The sequence below is a fragment of the Polypterus senegalus genome, unplaced genomic scaffold (assembly GCF_016835505.1).
Source record: "Polypterus senegalus isolate Bchr_013 unplaced genomic scaffold, ASM1683550v1 scaffold_4041, whole genome shotgun sequence".
NCBI lineage: Eukaryota > Metazoa > Chordata > Cladistia > Polypteriformes > Polypteridae > Polypterus > Polypterus senegalus.
In genome coordinates, this window is record NW_024385575.1 from 83201 (window position 1) to 108476 (window position 25276).

Genomic DNA, 25276 nt, shown 5'->3' on the forward strand with positions numbered 1-25276 from the left:
GTTACGTGATGGAAGTTTCTACTAAGGGTGGGAGATACAGACAGGGGATGATTAGGGAGCCAGAATGACTAGGCCCGCTCTTTACAACCACAGAGAGTCAGGACCCCCCAGCACAGTGGGATCCAAGCGCCCCCTGCTGGCCTCGCCAACATCCCCTCCATCAGCCTTGTTGCTAGCCGCAGTCCTCCTCTTCTTGTGGGCTTACTGGACCTCTGCACTTTTCTATCATCACCTTTCCTCTATTATTATTATTATTATTATTAACAAATCCCCCCTTCACCTCTTCTCAGCGTCCTCTCGTGTCTCAGTGTCACCTCCTGTGTAGCCCCCCTCAGCGTCGACCTCCTACGCCGTTCCTCGGAATCCTTGTGGGTCTCGGCCTCTCTTGCCCGGCACTTCCTCTCACTCGATTGAGGGTCTGTCATGTCGAGGCACTGCACTTCTTGACCACCATTACATGCTGGGAAAAATCATTTGTATTCTTGCAAATAATTCCCGTGTTTGAAGGCGACTCGGTTTGCATCTTGTTAGTGTTTAGAAACCCAGCGTCGGCCGGTCTGCTATTCGCTTTGTTGTCATTGAAATGCTCGATTTTAAGTCGTGTTTTTGTAAAAATAAAAGGAAAAAATTGTCACAAGCCAGAATATATTGTGTCATCATCCCTACCACTGAGCGACCAAAGCTAAACTGACCAATCAGATTGCTCAGAGGGACCAGACACACATGGAGCATTTTATTATATAGTCGGGACCCGCGATGTCACGCAGCTCCAGGTGTCACTCCCTATCAACCGCATGGCCAGCGCGGTGCTATCTGTGGAAATGATGGCGATAACGGCAACAATGCACAATGGGATCATGGGAGGACGCAAATTAATTTTATTACCTTAAATAACATCCACCCTAATAAAAGGATAAATGTCTGTGCATTGATGTGTCCGTCTAATTGCTGTGTCTGTCATTCTAACAGGTTACTTATCACAAACATTTGTAGGAATGCATTTTATAATTCATTTAATGCATTTTATTACTACAAAAGTTTGTGATGCACCAGTTGTTGAAATGACAAATCCGATGTCTTTTATCGCTGCAAATGTTTGTGATGCGCCATCTGTTGGAATGAAAATTCTAATGCATTTTATTACGAGAAAGGTTTATAAGACGCATTCTTTAGGAATGTAAAATCCAATGCATTTGATTACGACAAATGTTTGTGATGCGCCATCTGTTGGAATGAAAAATCTGCGGCATTTTGTTACTACAAATGTTTGTGATGCGCCATGTTTTGAAATGATAAATCTGATGGATTTTATTGCTACAAATGTTGCTGATGCACCACCTGTTGGAATGAAACATCTGATGCATTGCATTATCTGTTGAAGTGACAAATCTGATGCTTTTTATTACTACAAATGTTTGTGAGGCGCCATCTGTTGGAATGAAAATTCCAATGCATTTTATTACAAGAAAGGTTTACGAGACGCATTCTTTAGGAATGAAAAATCCAATGTATTTTAGTACTACAAATGTTTGTGATGCGGCATCTGTTGGAATGAAAAATCCAATGCATTTTATTACTACAAATGTTGCTGATGTGCCATCTGTTGGAATAGAAAATGCAATGCCTATTATTACTACATGCATTACAAGATACATTCCAATAGACGGTGCGCTGCAAATGTTAACAGTGAGATCTGCGTTGATTACTTAGATTTCAGCTTGTCTTAGGTGGCACAGCTCGTTAGTCAAAATGCTAACAGTCAAAAGGCATCATACGACCCAAAAACATACAATGAGACGTACCGTGTAAAACATAGAAAATAATATTCTCAAGGTGCACAAAAGGTTAAGTAGAACACATAGGGCGACTGGTTCAATAACACACAGTACTAAATGAGCCCTCGTGTGTCACCACCGCTTTACTGTGGCCGCTTACTTCTTCACACCAGCTGAGCTTATTATGCCTCAGTAGAAGGAGGCAGAAGATGTAATGGAAAGGACCAGAAGAAGAGACATAGTCAGAACAACGAGACAAAAGTCGATCCTATCTTTTAACAATGTCCTAACCCCAGCAAGAATCGCAGTCATGAGTTTGTAGTAAAAAGGTGCTTTAACAGTAAGATGAAAGTGAGAAGCAAAGCAGACACTAGCAAGAGGTTTTGTTTATATCTGCAAACTGCTAACGAGGAGGAAATGCACGCCACGGCCTTTACACCGTAGTACAACCGACATCGCGCATTGCACACTCCTGGCTATCCTTACATAGCAACTCCCAGGCGACTGTAAACAGAGCCAGCGTAGCAGTTAAAGGTAGCAGGAAATGTCTGCAACAATTCAAAAATGAAACCACTTCATAAGAAGCTCTGGCCCAATGCCCGACTCCAGTTGCATTGTCTGCTGAGGAGAACACGGGGTTTCTCAGTCCAGGTACTGTCAAGAAACCCTGGCTGCCTGTAAGGGGCGCCCTCTAGTGGCTGCAGGTGCTCCTGCGTGTCTGTGGCCACATCGTTGAATCAGCAGTGAGATTCTTTCTTGCATGCAGCACACTGCCACTCTCCAGCACCACAATCAAATACTTTCTCATTTTATGACATAGATGGATATGAAAGGCACTATATGATATATGGACAGACAGACAGGCATGAAAGGAACTAAAACAGTTAGATGTGAAGTGCATGATGGGTAGATATGAAAAGCACTATATGATACAGTATATAGATAGATAGAGTGATAGACATGAAAGGCGCTATAAACAGATGTGAAAAGCATGATGGGTAGATATTAAAGGCACTATATAATATGTAGATAGACAGACAGACATAAAAAGGAACTAAAAGTTAGATGTGAAGTGCATGATGGGTAGATATGAAAGGCACTATATGATACAGTATATAGATAGATAGAGTGATAGACATGAAAGGCGCTATAAACAGATGTGAAAAGCATGATGGGTAGATATGAAAGGCACTATATAATATTTAGATAGACAGACAGACATAAAAAGGAACTAAAACAGTTAGATGTGAAGTGCATGATGGGTAGATATGAAAGGCACTATATAATATGTAGATAGACAGACAGACATAAAAAGGAACTAAAACAGTTAGATGTGAAGTGCATGATGGGTAGATATGAAAGGCACTATATGATATGTAGATAGACAGACAGACATAAAAAGGAACTAAAAGTTAGATGTGAAGTGCATGATGGGTAGATATGAAAGGCACTATATAATATGTAGATAGACAGACAGACATAAAAAGGAACTAAAACAGTTAGATGTGAAATGCATGATGGGTAGATTTAAAAGGCACTATATGGTAAATAGTTGAGAAATTCAATATATGATATATAGACAGACTGATAGACATGAAAGGCACAACAAACAGAAAGATGTGAAATGCCAGATGGGTAGATAGGAAAGGCACTATATATAATACTGTGCTACTTCTGTGGAGCTCCTAATAGTTATTTGTTACTGGGTATCTTTAGCTCTTTCTCTTGCCTTGGGGGACTCTCTGGATGTTAATTACAATATGCAGTATTATACAACTATAGGGCTGTGAACTAATTGTCATGTAAAATTAATTAAGAGCCCCCTTCCACTGCTTTCATTTTTTCAATTCAGGGTTCTGGCAGATCTTGCTTCTTTCTGGTGGTGCCCCCTGTTAATCATAAGTGATGACACTAGCTGGGCACCCAATATGTTCATACTTATGGATGCTCTTGTGCTTTACCGTGTCTATTATTTATACAGTAGGTTATCCGCAGACACACACCCACTGACCCACACACACCACAGACACATTCATTTCACACTAATAGTACACACATATATATATACACACACTAATAATGCAGACTTGTGCCAGATATGGCCTCACCCCAGGCAGGCAGCCCCCCTAACCTCTGCCACCTAAGCAGCACAAATAAGGTAGTGACTTTCAAAGATCAAAAAGCATTGATGTTTTACAAGGGAGTAAACCCCTGGCTTGTAAAGACAATCCAGACTGGCATCTTTATAAATGGATAACTTATTAACGAAAAACTCAAAAGGCACAAAAAGAGCAAAATAACAGGCAATTCAGCATGAACACGCCCAGATAAGAAAATCCAAAAATGGAGGAAAAAGTAATCCAATAAGTCAGAACTGAAGAGAAAAAGAGAACATAAAATAAGTCCGCACAGTGCTCAGTGAACCACTGCTGGGTCTCTCTGTCAATCTAAAGGCAGAGTGAGGACCCAGCAGCAGTGATGACAGGGTGGCCCCGCCTCCTGCAGTTCGACACAAAAAGACACAGGACATTTATAGCTGTAGTACAGAAATAAGAAACAAACTTAACAGAAATTGTATGAAATCATAAAGATAATCTCACACTTGTACCCTCATCTCACACGTGTCCGTCTCACACTTGTACCCTCATCTCACACGTGTACCCTCATCTCACACTTGTACCCTCATCTCACACTTGTACCCTCATCTCACACGTGTACCCTCATCTCACACTTGTACCCTTGTCTCATACGTGTACCCTCATCTCACACTTGTACCCTTGTCTCATACTTAACCCTCATCTCACATTTGTACCCTCGTCTCATACTTGTATCCTCATCTCACACTTGTACCCTCATCTCACATTTGTACCCTCATCTCACACTTGTACTCATGTGTAATGTGCCTCAGTGTTTTCCCGCACACACCCTCACTGACGTGCTTGTCTCACACTGGCACACTTGCACGCTCACCGGCACACAGAGGTGCTCATTTCATGCTTATATGCCCTGGCATGCTTGTCCACACGAGTACAAAAAAGTTAAAATTTAATAGAAGTAGAAATAAGATGCCAAGAGAAGCTGGGAAAAGACCTGCCATCAAGAATTGGGGCCAATGAGGCGTGAAATCAAGAAGTACGATGGTGCACAGAAGTCATTTCAGAGTTTACACACGCAGAGCGGCTCTTTAAAAGCAGGAGGGAGGAGGTGGGCCATTCTCCTAGATTTGAACAAATGTACTGGTGGAGTGGTCCTGCCGCGAGGGCGCTAGTGACTCCAGGAGTAAAGCTCGGGGTAACAAGAAGGCTGGCATCTGAATATTTGGCGGCTTGGCTTGAGATTAAAATAGTTTGGGGCAATCTGAAATACTTTTTGGGGGTACAGTGTGATAAAGTCTGAAAAATCCAGCTTACACGTGTGTGTGTGTGTGTGTGTGTGTGTGTGTGCAGCCTGGCTAAATGACCCCCCAGGAGCCGGGATCTGGTTTCTAGTATTTGTAGTAAGCAGCGTAGACGGCGGGATCCTAGTGTTGACAGCTTTGTAAATTAACAGCTGAGTTTTCCAGATGATTCCTCACCTGGCAGGGAGTCAAAGCCAGGCTGTCATGTGACTGGCACGTTTGGTAGGTGCAGGACTCTAACAGCTGCTGTCGAAGAAAGGTGAGGGCTGATGAAGGCGCCTCAGCTGTGGTGCTGTGTGAGTGGTAATACTCAGCAATACCTGCAAGCAAAATGTCTGACCCGAAAATGTAGGGGGTGTACAAAGAATTGAGCGGGTACCAGAGTTTAAAGCGAAGAAGATGAGCTTCCTGAATGGACCACCCGACCGGAGCAGTTGAGTCTTATTAGCATTTCATTGAAAGAAATTGACCTTCTTTAGTACAGATGGAGCTGAGCTCACAGCGACCCTGTCTACAGCCAGGAGTGCCAGTCGTGTAGAGTCGGTGGGCGAAGCGTAAAACCTTGAGAGACCCCGCAGGTCACAGGTGTCACGAATATATAAACAGTTTTTCATTTTTTCTCATTGATTATTCCACCCATTTCTGCATACGCAGAATTTGCGTTTCTAACTGGTCATCTTATCTGGGCTCCCCTTGTTGTGCCACCCTGTTGTGTGACCTATGTGGCCTGCAGAGGGCGCCCCAGCTCCCCAAACCCGACACAAGACAGGTGCAGGCCCAAGTTCAGCACAAACATACAGGCTTTTATTTAGCTGTGGGAAACGCATTTATGTTATGTTCTCTTTTTCTGTTCAGTTCTGGCTTACTGGATTACTTTTTCTTATCTGGGCGTTTTCACACTGAATCACCTTTTAGGCAAATCCTATTTTTGTGCCTTTTCAGTTTTACGTTAATAAGTTATCCATTTATGAAGATGCCAGTCTGGATTGTCTTTACAAGCTAGGGGTTTACATTTTTTCTCTCCCTTGTAAAACATCAGTGCTTTTTGATCTTTGAAAGCCTCTACCTTATTTTGTGCCTGCTGGTGGTGGAGGTTAGGGGGGCTGCCTGCCTGGGGTGAGGCCATATCTGGCATAAGTCTGCATTATTAGTATATATATATGTACTATCAGTGTGAAATGAATGTGTCTGTAGTGTGTATGGGGTCTCGGGGGGGTGAGTGGGTGTGTCTGCTGCTATACAAGCCAGACGAGTGTGTCTACTGTATAAATAAAAGACACAGTAAAGCACAAGAGCATCCATAAGTATGAAATCATTGGGTGCTCAGCTACTGTCATCACTTATGACCAACAGTGGGTACCACCAGAAAGAAGCAGGATCTGCCAGAGCCCTGAATTAGATAAGTGAGATTGGGCTCTTAATTAAATTTACATGAGAATCAGCTCACAGCACTGTTGCGAAACGTTTCCCACCTGCACACAAGCACTATAATACTCACTTTCTTTGCCTTCTTCTCTCCGTCTCCGTCTCTCCTTCCGCCTCCACTCCTCCTCCAGCAGGCTTTGTCTTCCACCTCCCGACTCTGGCGCCTCGACCAGTGGCGGTTGGCTCCTTTTATGCCACACTTCTGGTAACCCGGAAGCAAGTTGAGCTCGGCAATCCCTGCTGTACCCCCTGGAACCCAACAGGGTTGAGCTACCGAACTCCAACTCCCAGCATGCCCTGTCAGATTCTGTGATGCCACTGCCACCCAGGGGAGCTGCGATCTAGCGATCCAGAGGAGATAATGCCCTATGTCTGGTCCTTCCAGTTCGTAGGCTTCCCAGCATTGGTGGGGGCCCTGGCCGTCCACCACACAAGGGGTGGTCCTAACCCATAATGTCACTAGGGTGACAATTTACAGATTGGTGTCGACCGTCTTCCTTTGCTCCAGATTTGTGAGTAATTCTGAGAGCTTTCTAGAAGTGTTTGACTAGGACGTCTATCTGACATGATAAATTCGTTTAGTCATTTGGACTCCCTGCCGCTTGACCCTGGAATGTCTTGTAAAAGAAAGCAAGAGAGACAGGAAGAAGGTTTAGGGACCCACCAAGTATACCTGAACTCCTGTGGGACTTTTAAAAGCAAGGCTAACACCAAGCGAGTGTCTCAAAGGACTGAGTCATAACGCGACTGACTGAATTACAGTGGGTAGGGAGGAAGAGGAGGGTCTCCTGAGCTGGGGTCAGGACTGGGAGTTGATGGGTGGTCTCCCAGTCAGGGGCCAGAAGTGCACATCGTCAACCCCTGGTCCGGCGTTAGCACTCACTTAGTCAAGCCCATCGACTGCTTCCCAAGCGCACGTCGTTTTGCCGTTTTTCTGTCTCCTGCTCCTTCTCACAACTTTTTGCCAGACGTTACAGCAGACCTGTGGGGTCCCTCAAGGGGTCTCTCTAGGTGTTACACTTGGTCCACCAACCTACATGACTAGCATCAACAAGCAGTAGACGTGTGAGTTCAATAGGTGAAGACTGCATGTAGCGAGAGTGGCTTCACAGATCCAGTAGATCCAATATGGTGGATCAGTCATCCAAAAAGGAAGCTGCACATTAAAAGATCAAGTGCTTAGGAGGGAGCCGTTCCCAAACCAGATGAGCCATGCTGGCACCAAAGGATGATTTAGACCGTGTGATGGGCCCAGAGGCGTCAGCAAGCCCCAAAACCCCCAAACTTGCTCACACAGAGAGTCCCAGGTTCAAATAAAGGATGGCAGTACTTGGATGGGAGACCACCTAGGATAAGCCTGGGTAGCTGCTGTAAGAGGTGTTGGTGAGGCCAGCGGGGGGCGCTCACCCTGTGGTGTGTCTGTCGATCCTAATGCCTCAGTGCAGCGACTAAGGTGTCAAAACTGGCGCCGTCCTTCAGATGAGACATAAAACTGGGGTTCTGACTCTTGGTGGTCCTAGCCTGGGCATTCTGGCCCCCTTATTGTCCATCTCACTTTCACACTCTAATGTGAGGTGAGCACACCGGCACCACAATGGCTGCCGTCACATCATCAGGGTGGATGCTGTAAATGGTGATGGCTCCCCATTGTCTATGCAAAGCACTCTGGGTGGGCTAGCACAGCGCTCTATAAATGTGACTGACTAATTAACCCCCCGCTTGCCTCTAGCTGACCACCCCAAATTCTCTCTGCACCTATAATTCCCAATATGGCTGACAAGTGTGTGCAGATGGGACGCCGTCCTTGGTTTGGGGTTGGCTGATGACATCCTCAGACCCTGGTGGTCCGCAGGAGGAAGAGGAGTAGAATGTTGTACCGTGTTAGCCATAGATTGATACAGGAGAGAGTAGGGTGAAATGACGCCTTTTATTACAAATGCAAGCTTTCGGGGCACCTTGCCTGATGAAGGGGCCTTCGCTGCCTCGAAAGCTTGCAGGAGGAAGAGGAGGCAGAACAGGCCACATTAGACTAACATGCCACAGGATGGGGGCAAGACAGGGTTTGGCAGGAAGAAATGCCAGGAGGTGGAGGAGGACAAAGAAGGAGCCACTCTGTGACCTGTGGCCATGGGGACAGCAGTGAAGTCACTGGACCACAGCAGAGGAGCCAACAGGAGACATGAATACGCACTGAAACAACACAAAGAAGGAGGGTCGTCAGAGGAAAGGAGACGGCAGGAACGTCCAGAGGTCCAGCAAGCAGACATAAAAGAAGAGGATTACGGCTAGCAACGAGACCACCACCACAGACACCATCAGCCATGAAAGCAGTGGGCGCAGAGACTGAAGTTCCTGGTCTGTGTGGTCCGGAGGAGAAAGCACAGCAGAAAGAAGTGAGGACGAGAGGAGGCACCGCCCAAGAAAGGAGTCTGTAGCCCCCCGTTTCTTCTATGTGCAGGCGCCAACATCAGCCTCATCCTCCTCTTCTTCTTCCTCAGCCTGTGCCGAGTTGCTCACCTTTGTATTCCTGCACAATGAGCCCAGGCAGTCCTGGAATGACCCGAGGGTGTCACGCGTTTGACACCTGTCAGGGACTCGGGCTGCAGGCCAGACTCCTCCTCAGAAGAGCAGCACGTGTATTGATGGTTTTGTCTCATCTTGTTGACAACAGCTGTCGTGCACCTGTACACCATTGTGGAGTCGCGTGGCACAACCCTGGCCCTTGGCACAGCGCTGTGGGCGACTCTGCGGCTTGGCAAGCACCACGCTTGGGGCTAACAGTACATGCATGTTTCAGACTGCTTTTCACTGGCAAAGTTGGCACTCGGCCACAGCTTTGCCATGTTCGAACTAGAGCTCTAGGATAGGGAGCAGGGGCAGCAGGTGACGTGGCTTCCTGGCATGTATTGTCACAATGGGATTCCTAGCTGTCACCGGCCAGCTCCTCCAGCTCATTTGTATATGCATGCACCTTTATGGGCCAGTTGTCATAAAGGACCCTGGGATTTGGTGGCCTTTGGCACCGTTTACCGTGAAAACAGCCCCAAAATGATTGCTGAGTGCAAGACCCCAATTACACATTTAGACAAAATAACAGAAACAGCAGCCAGTAAAAGAGCTTCATTTTGAAGAAATTCAGTCACAATTATAAATGCAGTTGTAAAGGTGAGTCATGTTAGGATGAGTGCCAATTAGCAGTTTGTGCCAGCTACCGACAATTAGGCACATTGATTGAATCAGCACCTCCGTGGCCCAGCGTCAACAGAAACTGAATGTCGTGAGCTTCACAGAGCAGGAATTTATAGCGGAGCTGCCATTCAGAATCTGCTTGTCATCCAAGGCCAACACACAAAGAGGCGCATTCTGATGAAAGGAGCAAAAACGCTGCACCTGTGAGCGGAGGGGGAAAAAGTAATGTGGTCATCGAGTAAAAGGGTCTGACTCGTCCTCAGAACAAGTGGTCTGATGAGTTATTGAACAAGAGGGTATGATGAGTCATCGAGTAATAATAAGGTCTGAGGGGTCATCGAATAATAGTAAGGTCTGAGGGGTCATCGAATAATGGGGTCTGACAGGTCATTGAATAATATTGAGGTCTGAGGGGTCATTGAATAATAATAAGGTCTGAGGGGTCATCGAATAATAGTGAGGTCTGACAGGTCATCGAATAATGGTAAGGTCTGATGAGTTATTGAACAAGAGGGTATGATGAGACATCGAATAATAGTAAGGTCTGAGGGGTCATCGAATGATGGGGTCTGGTGGGTCTTTGAATAATGGGTTTTGACAAGTCATTGTGTAATAGGGTCTGACCTATCATCGAACCAAGTGGTCTAATGAGTTATTGAACAAGAGGGTATGATGAGTCATCTAATAATAATAAGGTCCGAGGGGTCATTGAATAATGGGGTCTGAGAGGTCATCAAATAATAATAAATTCAGAGGGGTCATTGAATAATATTTAGGTCTGAGGGGTCGTTGAGTAATAGGGTCTGACAAGTCATCGAACCAAGTGGTCTAATGAGTCATTGAACAAGAAGGTCTGATGAGTCGTCGAGTAATAGGGTCTGATTGGTCATCAAATAATAAGGTGTGATGGGTCATTGAATAATAGGCTGTGAAGGGTCTCCAAATAATAGGGTCTGACTAGTCATCGAACCAAGTGGTCTAATGAGTCATTAACCAATAGGGTTTGAGGAGTCATTGAGTAAAAAGGTCTAATTGGTCATCAAATAATAGGGTCTGAGTGGTAGCTGAGTAGTAGTGTCTTACAAGTCATTGAGTAATAAGGTCATTCAATGAGTAGTCTTGAATAATGGGGTAAGATAAGTCATTGAGTATTGTTTTCTGACAAGAAATTGAATAATAGGGTCTCACAGGTTATTAAATAATAGGGTCTGGCGAGTCACCTAATAATAGGGTCATCGAATAACATTATGATGAGTCATCAAATCATTCGAAGATGAGTCATTCAATTAAAGGGTACAACGAGTTTTTATTGAGTATTGCCTTCTAACAAATAATCAAGTAATAGGGTCTGATTCAGCGTCTGTCCTATTCTGAGTGGGCTTATGTTTGGAGAAGCCAGACCATGTCTGTTGCCAACATGGTAAACGTTGTGTGAGATTCATAATGATATGGTCAGCTAGCTCATTAGGAGCCGCCGGGTCCAGTGACTGCTCTGTATGGTCACATAACAGTGATGATATGTCATTGTGTCCTGCGTATCTCACTGAGTTCTCTATTGCTGTTTCTTTGCCTTGTGTTATATTTGTGTCTCCCATTTCCTTTCTCTGCACTAAATTTTTTTTAATATCAGAGCTGTAACTGTTTCTTCTGTTTCCCAGTGTTGCCATTTTGTTTCTCGCTGGTATGATGGTGTGCCATATCTCACATTGCGTTGTGATCGTGTATGCTGTTTTTCTGTCTTTGCCAGGTGTTTTGCCCTTCTTGTATCAAAGCATTAGCTGTGTCTTCGTCTCTGCATGTTGTCTTTTTTTCCTCCATGTTTGTGATGGTGTCCAGCGTATCTCACTGTGTTGTGTTTGTGGCTCCTGTTTCTCATTGTTGTCATTTTATTTCTCAGTGTCGTGATCGTGCTTCACATTTCTCATTGTGTTGTGATTGTGTCTCGTATCTCTGCCTTGTGTGTCAGATGTTTTGTATTGTTCTGCTGGGTATCAGAGCTCTAATTGTTCTTTCTGTTTTTCCTCCATGTTGTGATGGTGTCCAGCGTATCTCACTGTGTTGTGTTTCTGTCTCCTGTTTCTCATTGATGTCATTTTTGTTTCTCTCTGTTGTGACGGTGCACCACATTTCTCATTGTCTCATATTTCTGTGTTGTGGCCTGTTGGGTATCAGAGCTCGAGTTGCTCTTTCTGTTTCTTAGCGTTACTGTTTATACAGTATATCTGTGTTGAGATGGTGTCCAGCGTATCTCACTGTGTTGTGTTTGTGGCTCCTGTTTCTCATTGTTGTCATTTTATTTCTCAGTGTCGTGATCGTGCTTCACATTTCTCATTGTGTTGTGATTGTGTCTCGTATCTCTGCCTTGTGTGTCAGATGTTTTGTATTGTTCTGCTGGGTATCAGAGCTCTAATTGTTCTTTCTGTTTTTCCTCCATGTTGAGATGGTGTCCAGCGCATCTCACTGTGTTGTTCTTCTGTCTCCTGTTTCTCATTGATATCATTTTGTTTCTCAGTGTCGTGATCGTGCTCCACATTTCCCCTTGTGTTGTGATTGTCTCGTATTTCTGTGTCTATCAGAGTTTGAGTTTTTCTTTCTGTTTCTCAGCATCTCTGTTTTCATCTGTAGTGTCATGGTGTCCAGCGTATCTCACTGTGTTGTGTTTCTGTCTCCTGTTTCTCATTGATGTCATTTTTGTTTCTCTCTGTTGTGACGGTGCACCACATTTCTCATTGTCTCGTATTTCTGTATCTATCAGAGTTTGAGTTTTTCTTTCTGTTTCTCAACATCTCTGTTTTCATCTCTAGTGTCATGGTGTCCAGCGTATCTCACTATGCTCTGCTTGTGTCTTCTGTTTCTCTTTCTTGCCATTTTCTTCTCCTATAAATTGTGATGGTGTCCCATAATCCTCCTTGTTTTGCGACTGTGCCTCCTGTTCCTGTTTCTCTGCCCTGCCTTTTGTGCATCAGAGTGGTTTGTGGTTTCTCATGGCCTTGTGCTTATGTCTCCCATTTCTCATCTTTCACCTGTTTGAGTTGTAATCGCGTCTACCGTTTCTCCAAGTTGTGCTTTTGCTTGTCTCAGCTCTCGTTTTTCCTTCCTCCTTGTCGTGTTCTGCACCCGCGAGCTGTAACTCTGTAATGGATTCTGTTTCACGGCACCAGGAGGCGGCGTCTCCCGTGATTGCGTCCCGTCTTTTTTTTCGTCTCTCCTGTCCATTTCCGTGTGGCGACTGTTGTCTTCCTCACGTTTCACATCACGCATTTCCTTGTTCTCAGTACCTGGGAGGTGGCAGCGGCTAGCATGTCGAAGGCCGCGGCTTGCATTGCGTGTCTTGTTTTGTTTGCTCACTTGTCTGTGGTGAAAGGCCGAGTGCCGCCGCCGCCGCGCGCTCTTTGGATTGCCGTTGACAGCGCTCTGTCAAGTGCCGCCCTGCCGCTCTTCTCCCTGGCTTTCCACCGCATTAATGGATTAGTGATGCTCTTAACTGGAGCGCCCTTCCCGGAGACGCTCATTAGGCCCCACTAGTTTATCCACTAACAACTGGCTGCGTTTAAGTGCTGTCTCCTGAAAATCCCCAGCTAACGCAAATCCATTGTTGTGAGAAATGAATAAAATAAAGGGCCACGTCTGCCCAGGGGAGGCAGCCGGCTGGAACCTCGATGCAGTTCTGCTTTGTTGCTGTTCTGTCAGCAGCATGAGGGCCTCTCGAGAGGGGGGTCTCACTCCACTGGGCATCACCCACTCCTGCCCGTTTCTTCCTTCTGAGTCCTGGCACTCCTCTAGAGGCAGCCTGCTTCAACAGGCCCAGCAGCTGGAAGCTGACAGTCATCTGCGTTTATCCAAAATGAGCGTCTTTGTCATCCGAGGTGGCACCTGCCAGCATGTCTACTGTGCCGTCCAGTTCCTTCAGTGGCTCGCAGGGTGTCTCCAAGTCTGAGGATCAATGATACCCAGTTTACCGACTGGATTTCTAGACGCCATGCGCCAGTTAGGACACCGGCTGCCCCGTGTGTCCAAGTCTATGCCAAGTCTCCTCACCCACTCACCCTCCCAGTTCAGTTAATGGCTCCCAGTTTAGCTTTCAATCAACACTGGCCTTCAGCAGCAGGGCTTGACTTTGGTTTTAGGGGGAAAAGTGAAAATGCGAATCAACAGATCCTAAAGCATCACCCGCCACTGGGGTGTACCCGTGCCACGTCCGACTAACCAGGTCAGGGCGGCTGCCAAGCATTTCTCTAAATCAAGTCGCCAGAACTCCCAGTTCGTTTATTTCTACGTTTTGCCATATACTCGTGGAGCGGTCAGTGTGACCCTGATCCACGTGTCCTCAAGTCCAGTCACCGTCCGCCAGTGTGACCTTCAGTGAAGAACTGTGAGCTCCCAGTTTAGCCTCCAGTGCCCTGATCCTCATGCCCTCTCAGATCCCAGTAAAGTGGCCACCTTCTAGTTTCAGCCAGATTCAGGAGGCTCTTGATTCTCAAACCCACAGTTCCCACTTAATCTGCCGTCTCCCAGTGCCGATCCTCTCCTCCCAGATTAGTTCTGAATGGTCTCATGAACTCCCACTTCACTCCTTGATTCCCAGTCTAACCTTGATTCAAGAGCGGTTGGCATCCAGTTTAGCCATCGTCATCTCCTGGTATGACCCCCGAATCAAACTCCCAAGTCCAGTCACGATCAGCCAGTGTGACTCTGATTAAAGGGCTGTCAGCTCCCAGTTAAGTCAATACCCCCCCAGTATGATACTGGTTCTCATTGCCACAGCTCCCAGTTAGTCTACCTTTCTCCAGCTCCCTGTTTATTCCTAACTTTTCTCTTGATCATCCGTTTCAGCCAGTAGCCCCCACGCTCTGTTGAGTATGACCCTGATTCAGCTCCCAGTCCCAGTACGACCCTTCATCTCCCAGTTAAGCCACCATTTCCGAGTGTGAACCTGATTCTCATGGGGCTTCCAGTTCAACCACTACCACCCAGTGTGACCCCAATCCAAACACGCACAGCCAGTGTGACCCAGAGTAAATAGCTTTTAGCTCTTCCCCATTCCCACGCCTCCCCCAATTATTCCACCTTCGTCCCGTTTGACCAAATTCAGGCCCCCTTTTTATTTCTAAATTGCCTCTTGAAGCCCCAGTTCAGCCAGTGCCCCCCTGATCCACATGTCCTTAGCTCCCAGCGCAACCCTGGTTCAAGATCTCTCAGCTCCTGGGTAAGCCCCCATCTCCTGGTGTGACCCCGAGCCAGACATCCTCATCTCCCAGTTAAGCTGCTTGCTCCCAGTTTACCTGTAAATTATCCCCTCATGTTCTGTTTCACCCACTGACCTGATTGAAGCGTCCTCAGCTCCCAGTTAATTGTCCATTGCTCTCTGATTTCAGCCACTGGTGTGACCCTGAGCTCCCCATGTAGCCCTAATTCAAGTGTCCTCAGCTCCCAGTTTCAGCCACTGGTGCCTAATGTGACCGACCCTTCACTTCCTGTATGGTCCTCACTCATGGGCCCCTCAGCCGCCCATTTCATTCCCCAGCTTCCTGTCTTTTTCTGAATCAAATCCTGACTGACCCGTCCAGCCAGTGCCCTCCATGTGACCCTGAGTCAAGTGCCCACAGCTGTCAATTGAGTCACCGGATCCCAGAATGCTCTTCACCTCCCACTGCAGGCAGGCAGTCTGGGAGCCAAGACTCCTCCTCTCCTTGTGTCCTTCTGAACTGGCACTGCGGCCTGCTGGGAAGTTAATTTGAGAGCAGGAGGCTCCCAGCTATGTTCTCAGCTCAGATGCGGACCCCCCCAGGTGACTCCACCAGTTTCATGAGTACCCTTAACCTTGTCAGCTTGCACTTTCCATCAAGCCGCGGTGCCTACTGTGCCCCAGGGTGCAGCGCTCAGGTCGTTGACCACCGTGCCCACTTCCCTCTTGAGGATTTGCCAGAGGCTGAGCTGCTATTAGCTGGGTGACTCTGTGCTTTGCTCTGACTAAATAACGGAATCAAATGCAAATGTGCAGGATCCACGCGGATTAAGGAGATCAGCTTTGGGAGCGCTAATGGATTTGGCTGGAAAAGTGAATCTGAGCCAGTTAGGGAAGTCTTGCAGGAATCGTTGGATCGGACGCACGGAGTGGGCCTGACAGACAGACGAGGGCCCTTTGGTGAGACGCTTGTCCCCTTTAAGAGACTCTCATCTGATGAGATGAGGTCCGTGGCTATACTCGCCGATGCCCATGTCCTGTGAGTGTGTTCCCTACGTGACCAGACCCTTTCAGGAAACATCTAATCAGAACCCACTCTGACCTCCATGGTTGTTCAGCCACCCCAGGCAGCCTTTCAATCCATGTCATTCGAGTCCTTCCTCCTGGAATCAAGTATCCCACGCAATCCCGAAATCTTGTAACAAGCTGCCACGGACCACCATGTTCCTCATATCTCCTCTGCGGGGGTCTATGCTCCCTAACACCCACCTCCTGCATGACTTACCGTTGCATGTCAGCCATTCCTCTTTGTCAAATCTTCTCCGAGGAGATCCCAGCCCCACCAGGCTAAGCCCCTCAGGTCGAAGTCAACCCCTTTTGTATTTTTCAGGGGTCAGATGTGGATTTAGACCCTTTTGTGAAATTCCCAACTCTGCTTTTCGCAGCAGGTGACAGGATGTCCCTGAATTCTGGCTGTTTGTCTGAGACATGCTGGGCACCCATAACGGGGTCCAGGTCTCCCCCCTCAATTAGGGTGGTGCCCTCCCTGCATGACGTGTGACATCCTAGTGGCCTGTGGAATTCCTTTGAGCTGATCACATGCCATCCCTTTTCCCTTGGAAGCCTGCCTTACGTTAAGCTTTGGCTACGTTCAGCTAGGGTCCCGGTTCTCTTTGGATCTGTTTGTATCTAATCAGCCCGGATCCCATTTGCCATTCGGTCCTTTCCAGCGGGTCACTCTTGATCTGTTTGCTTTACGATCCTGCCTTCCGTCTCAAAGCCTTCTGCTCACTCTGTTTTTTTGGATCTGTTCAGATTGGATTCCTTTGATCTCGCCGGTTGAGAGGCCACTTCACTTCTGAGATGTTCAGATGGGATCCAAATTCGCTGTTAGACGTGTCTGCCTTGAGTCTTTTGCTCTGCCGAGTGAAAATTCCATCTCTGGCTCATCTGATCTGTTCAAATTGGACTCTATTTCTCCTGGGATCTGTTCTTTTCCATCTGACCAAGTAGAATCTCATTTATCTTGTGGTGTTAAATGATGGAATGCTCTTGATGTGTTCAGATGAGATGCCAGTTTTCTTTTGGGATTTGCTCGGATAAAAGCCTTTTATTACATGAGACAGAATCCAATTTCCCTTTCGGTTCATCCAATTAAAATGTTCTAAACCGTTTCTCTTTCTGCAGATGTGTTCATTTTGATCTCTTCGTTTAAGATGATACTCCCCTTTGGAGCTCTGTAGATGGGATTTCATGTCTTCTTTGGGGGAAATTTGATTGGATCCTTTGGATCTGCTGAGATGGGATTTCATTTCCCTGTGGATCTGCTTTGACTAAGTCCTATGGATCGCTTCCCTTTTGATCTGATCTGATGCATCCATTTTGATCTGATCATAGAGGATTCCTTTTCCGTTTCCAGCTTTGGGCATGTTCATATACAGTAGGGTCCCGTTTCTCTTTGGATCTCTTTTCATGGACCCTGTTTGCCTTTTGTTACTTTCCAGTGGGTCACATTTGATCTTTTTGAATAGGATCCCAAAGCCTTTTGATCAGCCTGTTTCCCTTTGGATCTGTTCTGATTCAATTCCTTTAAAGCCACTTCACCTCTGATCCCGATTCCCCATTAGATGTTTTCTGATTGAATGTATTCATCTGCTGGTTGGGAATTGTGCTTTTGACGTTTTCCTTTTGGACCCCATTTCTCCTGGTTTGGTGTTCTTTTCCATCTGATCAAGTTGAATCCCATATGTCTTGTGGTGGAATGCTGTTGATTTTTTCCCTTTGGGACTTGTTCAGATGAAGGCGTTTGACGGAATCCTAGTTCCCTTTTGTGTCCATCCAATTGAAATCTTCTGCTCCGATTCTGCTTCTCTGTGGATGTGTTCAGATGTGTCCATTGTGATCTGTCCAGTTAAGATGACACTCCCTTTTGGATCTCTGATCTCCTCTTTGGGAACAGGATATTCGTTCCCCTTTGGATCTGCTCTGACTAAGCCAGATGGGTCTCTTCCATTTTGATCTGATCAGGCGCGACTCCATTTCCCTTCTAATCTTTGGATGTGCTCAAAATGGGGTGCCATCGGATGAGCTCTGCCTTAAACTTTTCAAAGGAATTCCCTGTGGATCTGTTCCGGTTGAACCCCTTGGATCTGCCCTTTTGTTGTGTTCCAGTTAAACTCTTTCCCGTCTGCACAAGTGAGTCCCCTTCGGCTGTGCCTCGTCAGAATCTTTCGGATCTTTTTAAGGGAACTCCCTGTGGATCTGTTTAGTGGTGATGTCACTTCCCTTTGGATCTGGAGTTGTAATTGCACTCGTTCAGATTTCATCAGACGGGACCCTTGTTTCTGCTTTGGATCTGCCCCAATGGGCTCTTGCTCCCCGCTTGGAACTCCTCTCCTCTCCAAGTCCCATATCTTTACTAAATCGACAGGCTGTGATCTCTCAGAGATATCTGGCTGCCCTGCACGGCCCTGAGCCAAGGCCGTGCTGGCCTCCTGTGGGGTGGGCGCCAGGAGATTCCTTCAACAATTCCGTGGACGATTTCTTTCCATGACTACGCTGACCGAGTCACAACTTTCCCAAAGAGGCAGCGAGCCAAAGCCTGCCACTTCCTCTGGGAATGCAGGCCTCTTTACTTCCCTTTTGCTCTCTCGCTCTGTGCTCGCGTCTGTCGGCCTCCTCAGGCCCGCCGCTTGGTCGGTGTTTGCCCCTGCGGCCGACCAACTCCCACTCTGCCACTCCCGTGATCTTCAGTTGGCCGTCTGCCTTTGCTTCAGTCAAAGTGTCTCCTGGACTAAACTACTGAGGCCTGACTGGAAGGTCAGCATTGCCAATTGGCTACGATGCCCACTTCTTGTTTCTTCCATCAAATGCCCACTCTGTTCTGTGCCCGATTAGCTGTCATGAGCACATCACCTGGGTTGCATGTCACAGAGATGGCAGCTCTCCTTCCTTCAGACCCCACAGAGCCTGTGCCTTGAGAAGATGCCAAGAATTGGGTACCAGCCATGCTTCAGTTGTAAAGTGCACATATCCCGGTGGCACACGGGAGCGGGGCATCTCCCTGGGTGGCGCTCATTAACATTAACGATCAGAGGCAGCGGGAGGCCACAAATGAGACGTTTAACGGCGGCATCTCGCCGGCCCACCTCCTGCTGGGAAGAAAATTCAACGGCGGCTGAGCTAATTTGGAGGCAGGAGTTCCAGCATTGGCATTTGTGGTGGGGGGGGGGGACGATTTGTCATACGCCAAGCTTTTTCTTAGTGTGCGAGAGCTCGAGTGTTTGTGTGTTAACAAATGGGCCGGCAGCGTGTGCGTCAGCTCGTGTGTGTGGGTACGCTCACTGGCACGTCATTCTCCTTTATTAATGATCTCTCCTCTGGGATGTCAGGGGAAATGAGCCCTTTTACGAGTCGGGCGCTGCCACTCCTGCGCGGCTCCATCTATAATTAATAACGTGCCAGCCACGGACTTGGAGTTCAGGTTGTGGCGAACTCTGCAGTTTAACTGTAGCCGTGGGTGCCCATCTTGCTGGTACTTTCTGCGTTTGCCTGGCAGACGTGCTTGCCCACCCACACACACATGTTACACATGTCCTACCTGTACCTGGTGAGTGGAGAGGTGGGCATCTGTGCTGAGTAGAAGAGTGATGCCACAATAAACTGAAGTGCCTCGCCAGCTCACACCATCAAGAGTGGCAGGTGTCTCCAGTCTCTTGACAAGGCAGCTCTGCCAGCCATGACCTCAGACATGGCGCTGCCCACACGTCATCACAATGCATTTTGTTTTAAATCCCAAAAGCAGCACAATATCTGAGGAGATTATTTTAGTTTGATCCGCTTATTACCACTGCAGAGTTTGTGTTTCATCCCACCCAACGTGGCTGCAGTAACCTGCTGGGCTCTCACTAACACGTGTGTGAGGACTGGCACATTAGTGATGGTCAGGGTGACAGATATGGCACATGGGGAATGGTATGAAAAGCCTGGCATCTTAATGGGTGGCAGCTAGAAGAGGTACAGCACCCATAAGGTATTTTGTGGGTACACCAATAATGGGCAGTGCTGGGAACTTGGCACATGGTTGAAACTGTGAGATAAATGGCACCTTAATGATTGTCAGTGGAAGTGGATTGGCATAGGCTTCACTGAGGATAGTCCTTCTGACAGGCCTGGCATATTAATAGTAGGCAGTGGCTGCAAGAGACTGTGCTTCATCAGTAAGGATCGGTGTATGATGCCAGGGGCAGCAATGTAGTGTAACATGCAAAATGTGGCATAAGGAGCAATTTACAAGGCTTGAAGGGTCCAGTGCAAGAGGGCTGCCCCAAATGTTGGCACTATGAGAGGATAGGGTATCATAATGGGCTTTAGCTTTCAGTAGGATGCAGTGTCTGGCACATTAATATGTTGCACTGTGTGAGACCTGGCAATTTAGTGGGCAGTATCTGTGAGTATGAGAGGTCCAGCATATGTAGAGGGCAGCACGAGTGGCCTGGCACATCAATTATGGTCAGCATGAGAGATCATACCTGTTGATGAGGACTGGCACATTGGGGGCAGATAGGGAGACCTGGTAAATTAATGAAGATGAAATATTGCTAGATGACTGGCACGAGAGGTACATAGGGCAAGAGGTGAGACATATTACTGGAACCTGGCAAGGGCACTGTGGGGGCGTGACTTATTATGGTTGTCATTGTTATAGGCCGGGCACAAGGGGTTGAAAGACCTTCCATATTAATTGGCAGAACATACAGTATAAAAGACTTGGCTTATGAATAAAGGCTGGCATCAGAAAACTGGCCATGGTGGTGCCTTTGTGAAAGAGTAGGGTAGTTTCAAGAGCCTGGCACATGAATATAAGTCAGTCAGGTGAGAAATGGCTGGCACAATGCTGAGAGTCAGTTTGATAATAACTTCAAATAAAAGTGGCACATTACAGTAATGCATGATGCCTGGTGCAGTAATGGGATGGGGGGGTGTTCAGGATGGGTGGTCTTGCACATAAATGGGCATCAGAGTGAGAGGCATGGCACATAAATGGTGGTCAGCATGAGAGGTCTGGCATATTAATGGGAGACAGGGTAGGAGGACAGGCACTTTAATAGGTGTCAGCATAAGAGATTTGCCACATTAATGGGCATCAGAGTGAGAAGCTTAGCACATTAATGACCAATTGCCTTCTAGAGGTCTGCCATATTAATGAAGATCATCAGTCTGAAAGGCCTGGCACATTGAGAGTCGGTGTGAGAGGCTTGGCACATTGGTGTAATGAATGAACATTGGCACATGAATGGGTGCCAATGTGAGAGGCTTAGCACACAGTGTAAAGCCTGGCACAGAAAGGGCAGTTGCTAAGCAAAATCTGGACATCTTGGGGGCAGTATGTATGTCAGATTCTGTGATCAGGGTATGTGGTGCCCATGTGGGCGGGCGGGCTGGCTGACAGGTAGGAGGGTGAGCGGTGCCTCATCTGCTCGTTTGTCTGTGTGCCTCTTGTTTGTGGCACATCGAGCGGGTGCATCTGACAGCAGACGCCAAGGCTGAGAGTTAATAACGCCCTCCGCTGACACATTAGCATTTCAATGAGTCGGCACACAGCTGCGGGGGAGACCTGCCCGCAGGGGGGATGGGGGGACCACACACACACACTCACTCACTCCAGTGCCCGCTCTTGCATGTTCAGGAAACCAGTAGGCTGCAAGAGCAGACGCCACCTCGATCACACAGTGCCAATAAGAGCCTAATAAAGATCACCACTGGTTGGCGACTGGCCTTTCAGAGACTCCCTTCCCAGCCCATGGGCATTGCCCAGCTCAGGTAGGTAACATTAACTGGCTTCAAACTGGTAACAGCACCCACTAAAGCCCAGAAAAGGCACTCATTACCCATCCAGCGCCAGGCCCAGCTTAGCCATGGGAGCGCAGCGAGGAGGAGCCACATTGACAAAATGCCAGACACGAGGAGAGAGAATGGTGCCCTTGAGAGTGTGGGTGGGCCAGGGGGCTTCATTAGTCTTTCCTTCCTTCTTTCCTCTAATCACTCGGAGCGCAGCCATCCATCTACTGCGGCCAGCAATGACGGATCAATCAATGCGCATTGCCTCCAGTTGAGGAAACCATCAGTAACTGTCCACATGAATGGCAGTGGACGCCATGAGCCATGTGATTGTGTGGACCTCCTGGGCACAAGCTGGAGTGACCCCCTCGTTGGGTGGCTCACTTCATGTCGACGGGCAGCTCCACCCTGCGCCCAGAGTGGCCATCAGCTGCTGTGGAGTGGGTTGTGTGAAGTCAATCAGAGAGAATAGCGTAGTTGGCAAGCTCAGGGTTGGTAGGAGGACTCTGTGTGGCCAGTTAGCTGGCACGCAGTAGAAGGGGTGTATGGTCAATAAGCTAGGGACCACTAGGAAGGGGCTACATGGTCCTGAAAACAGGGTTTTCAGCAAATGACACAATAGTAGTACGTTTTGTTTGGTTAATAAATGAGGGGCTACTAAAGTGGTCAGAAATACTGGGTCACTCGGAGGAGGCCGTGTGGACAATATAAGGGGACACTGTGGCCACCAAGATGCGGTCAGCATGAGGAGGTCGTGTGGATAGTAAGCTAAGGTCAAGAGGAGGGGATTTGTGGACAGTAAGCTTTGCATTGGTAGGAGTGGACCAGGTGGCCAGAAAACTAAGGGTCAGTAAAAACAAGAGGTCAATTGGTGGGGGGGCTGCACAAAGGTCAATAAGGGGAGCTGAGCTGTGGGTTCAGCAGGGTGGGCTGTATGATTAGTATGCTAGGGGCCAATCGGTATTAGGGGGCTGTGTGGTCAATAAGCCTGGACATTAAATTGGAGACAATAAGAGGGACATGTGGGGACATTCAGCAGGAGGTCACTGGGTGTTGGTTGTGTAGACAGCAAACAAGGGGTTAATAGAAGGGGCCGTGTGATCTTTAGGTTGGGGGGGCTATTGTTGGGTGGTTGTGTGGCTAGAAAGCTGGGGTTCATTTAGAGTGGGCTTTGTGGTCAGTGCTCTAGGGGTCAACAAGAAGGGCTGTGTGATCCTTAGGCTATGGGTCAGTGTTGGGGGGTTCACTTAAATGTGGGCTACATGGTCAGTAAACACGGTGTCGGTAGGAGAGGCTGCCTGGTCTTTAGGGTGGGGGGCCAATGTTAGGTGGGTGAGTGGTCAGTGAGTTGGAGTTCACTAAGAGTGGACTATGTGGCCAGTACTCTGTGGGTCAGTAGGAGGGGCTGTGTGATTATTAGGTTATGGGTCAGTGTTGGGGGGGTGTTAAGATGGGGTTCACTCAGAGACGGTTATGTGGTCAGTACTCTAGGGGTCAGTAGGAGGGGCTGTGCAATTTTAAAGACAGGGGGCCAGTGAGCTGGGTTTAGAGTGGGCTATGTGGTCAGTACTCTAGGGGTCAGTAGGAGGGGCTCTGAGATCCTTAGGCAGGGTGCTGTCGTTAGGTGTTTGCGTGGTCAGTAAGCTGGGGTTCACTAAGAATGTGTGGTCAGTAAACTCGGGGTCAGTAGGAGGGGCGGTGTGATCAGTAGTCTAGGGGGTCAGTGTAGTTAGCAAGCTCAAGTTTACTAGGACTGGGCTTTTGGTCATCGGGGTTAGTAGGAGGACCTGTTTAGTGAGGGTTGGAGGTTACTAAAAGTAATGTGTGGTCAGTAAACTGGGGGTCAGTGAGGGGTGGGGGTCCGTTAAGTTAATGAGCTGGGGGTTACAAAAAGGAACTTGTGGTCAGGAGAAGTAGGAAGGAGTTGTGTGACTGCTTAACTGGAAGTCAGTGGGAGACAAATGGGTGGTCACTAAGCTGGAGATGTCTGGTCAGTCACTGAACAGTCACAATGAGTTGTTGGTTGGATGGTTAGTAAGCTTGGGGTCCTTAGCAGGAGGATTTAGTTATGGTCAGTAAGCTAAGGAGGGTGTGGAGTGCAGCTTAGCAGTGCAGGGCGAGGGAGGACTGGTGACGGGACGGACTGCTCAGCCGGCGTCTAACACGCGTGCTCTTTGTCTCCCTCTGCAGGACCCCAGGAGCAAACACAAGTTTAAAATCCACACGTACGGCAGCCCGACGTTCTGTGACCACTGCGGCTCGCTGCTCTATGGGCTTCTCCATCAGGGCATGAAGTGTGACAGTAAGTGACCTCCATGATCTGATCGGACCTAACTGGTGTCACCGAGTGTCTCAACCCCCCACTCTGTGTTCCAGTCTGACTTCTCTCCCACCAGTGTCGCCGTCTTTGTCTCTCCCAGCCGGTGCACCCCAGTGTGACTTTCCTGCATGCTCTGCCCCCCAGTGTCACTTTGCCCCTCTGTTTCTCCCAGTATGATTTCGTCTGGTCCCCTGGCACCACAGCAACGTCTCCGCCACTCCCGTGTCCTTCCCTTCACTGCGCCCCTTCCATGTCTGGGTGCCCCCCGACCCGATTCTCTCCCGGTGTTTAACCCCTTGCTCTCCTATCTCTACAGCCTGCGACATGAATGTGCACAAGCAGTGCGTGATGAATGTGCCCAGCCTGTGCGGGACTGACCACACGGAGCGCAGGGGGCGACTCTACCTGAAGATCGAAGTCACGGTGGACAAGCTGCACGTCACCGGTAAGCTCGCAGTCTGCGGCCTTGCCGCCCTTATAAGCGCATCCTAATGTGCTGCTTGGCTCAGTCGCGCACTCCGCGCACCTGGCAGGGGATGATCGAAATCAGGGGGTGGGGGGCGCGCTGCTGCCCCCGTAACAAGGAGACGGAGTGGAGTCTGCATGTTCTCCTCGTGTTCATGTAGGTTACGTGGACTGGTCATTTGATGATTGCTGGGATCGGCTCCCATCATCATCGTGTTTGGCAAATGGATGGAAGATCGAACTGTCGGATCTTTTGCGACTTTCCCCCTTTAAGTTAAAGGAGGCCAGGTAGGGTCACACTGGTCAGAGGCACGTCACATTGCCGATTGATTGTCCACCCCATTATTTATTTATCTCGACGTTGCTTTGCGGTCTCCTGCGACACTCGCAGCTCCGCCCGTTGAACCCCACTGAGTATCACGACGTCGGCGCGCGGACTTTCAGAGGTGTCTTTTGCGTCCGACATCCACAGTTTCCTTCACAACAGCAGAGGAGCTCCGACATTTTCCTCACGATTCGTCACTCAGTGCCGCTCTTTAGGATTCCGTTTTTGGTTTTGTTTTTTTTTTTCCGGGAGTTCCTTCTCGAGCGATACGCTTCAGCGGACTCCATGCGAGCCCGGCCGGCCAACTCGGCAAGAGTGGGAGGAGCGCCGCAGTCCTCAAACACGGGGCTCTGCC

General features: G+C 48.2%; 1 protein-coding gene across 1 annotated transcript in view; it reads left to right on the forward strand.

The window, feature by feature from the left end:
- Positions 1–24694, forward strand: part of LOC120522323 (protein kinase C alpha type-like) — a 77263-nt gene extending 52569 nt beyond the window's left edge. The window contains exons 4-5 of the mRNA XM_039743351.1: positions 24002–24113; positions 24448–24694. Coding sequence (XP_039599285.1) covers positions 24002–24113; positions 24448–24623 — 288 coding nt within the window. The 3' untranslated portion in view covers positions 24624–24694. The remainder of the gene's footprint in view (positions 1–24001; positions 24114–24447) is intronic.
- Positions 24695–25276: the final 582 nt, after the last annotated feature.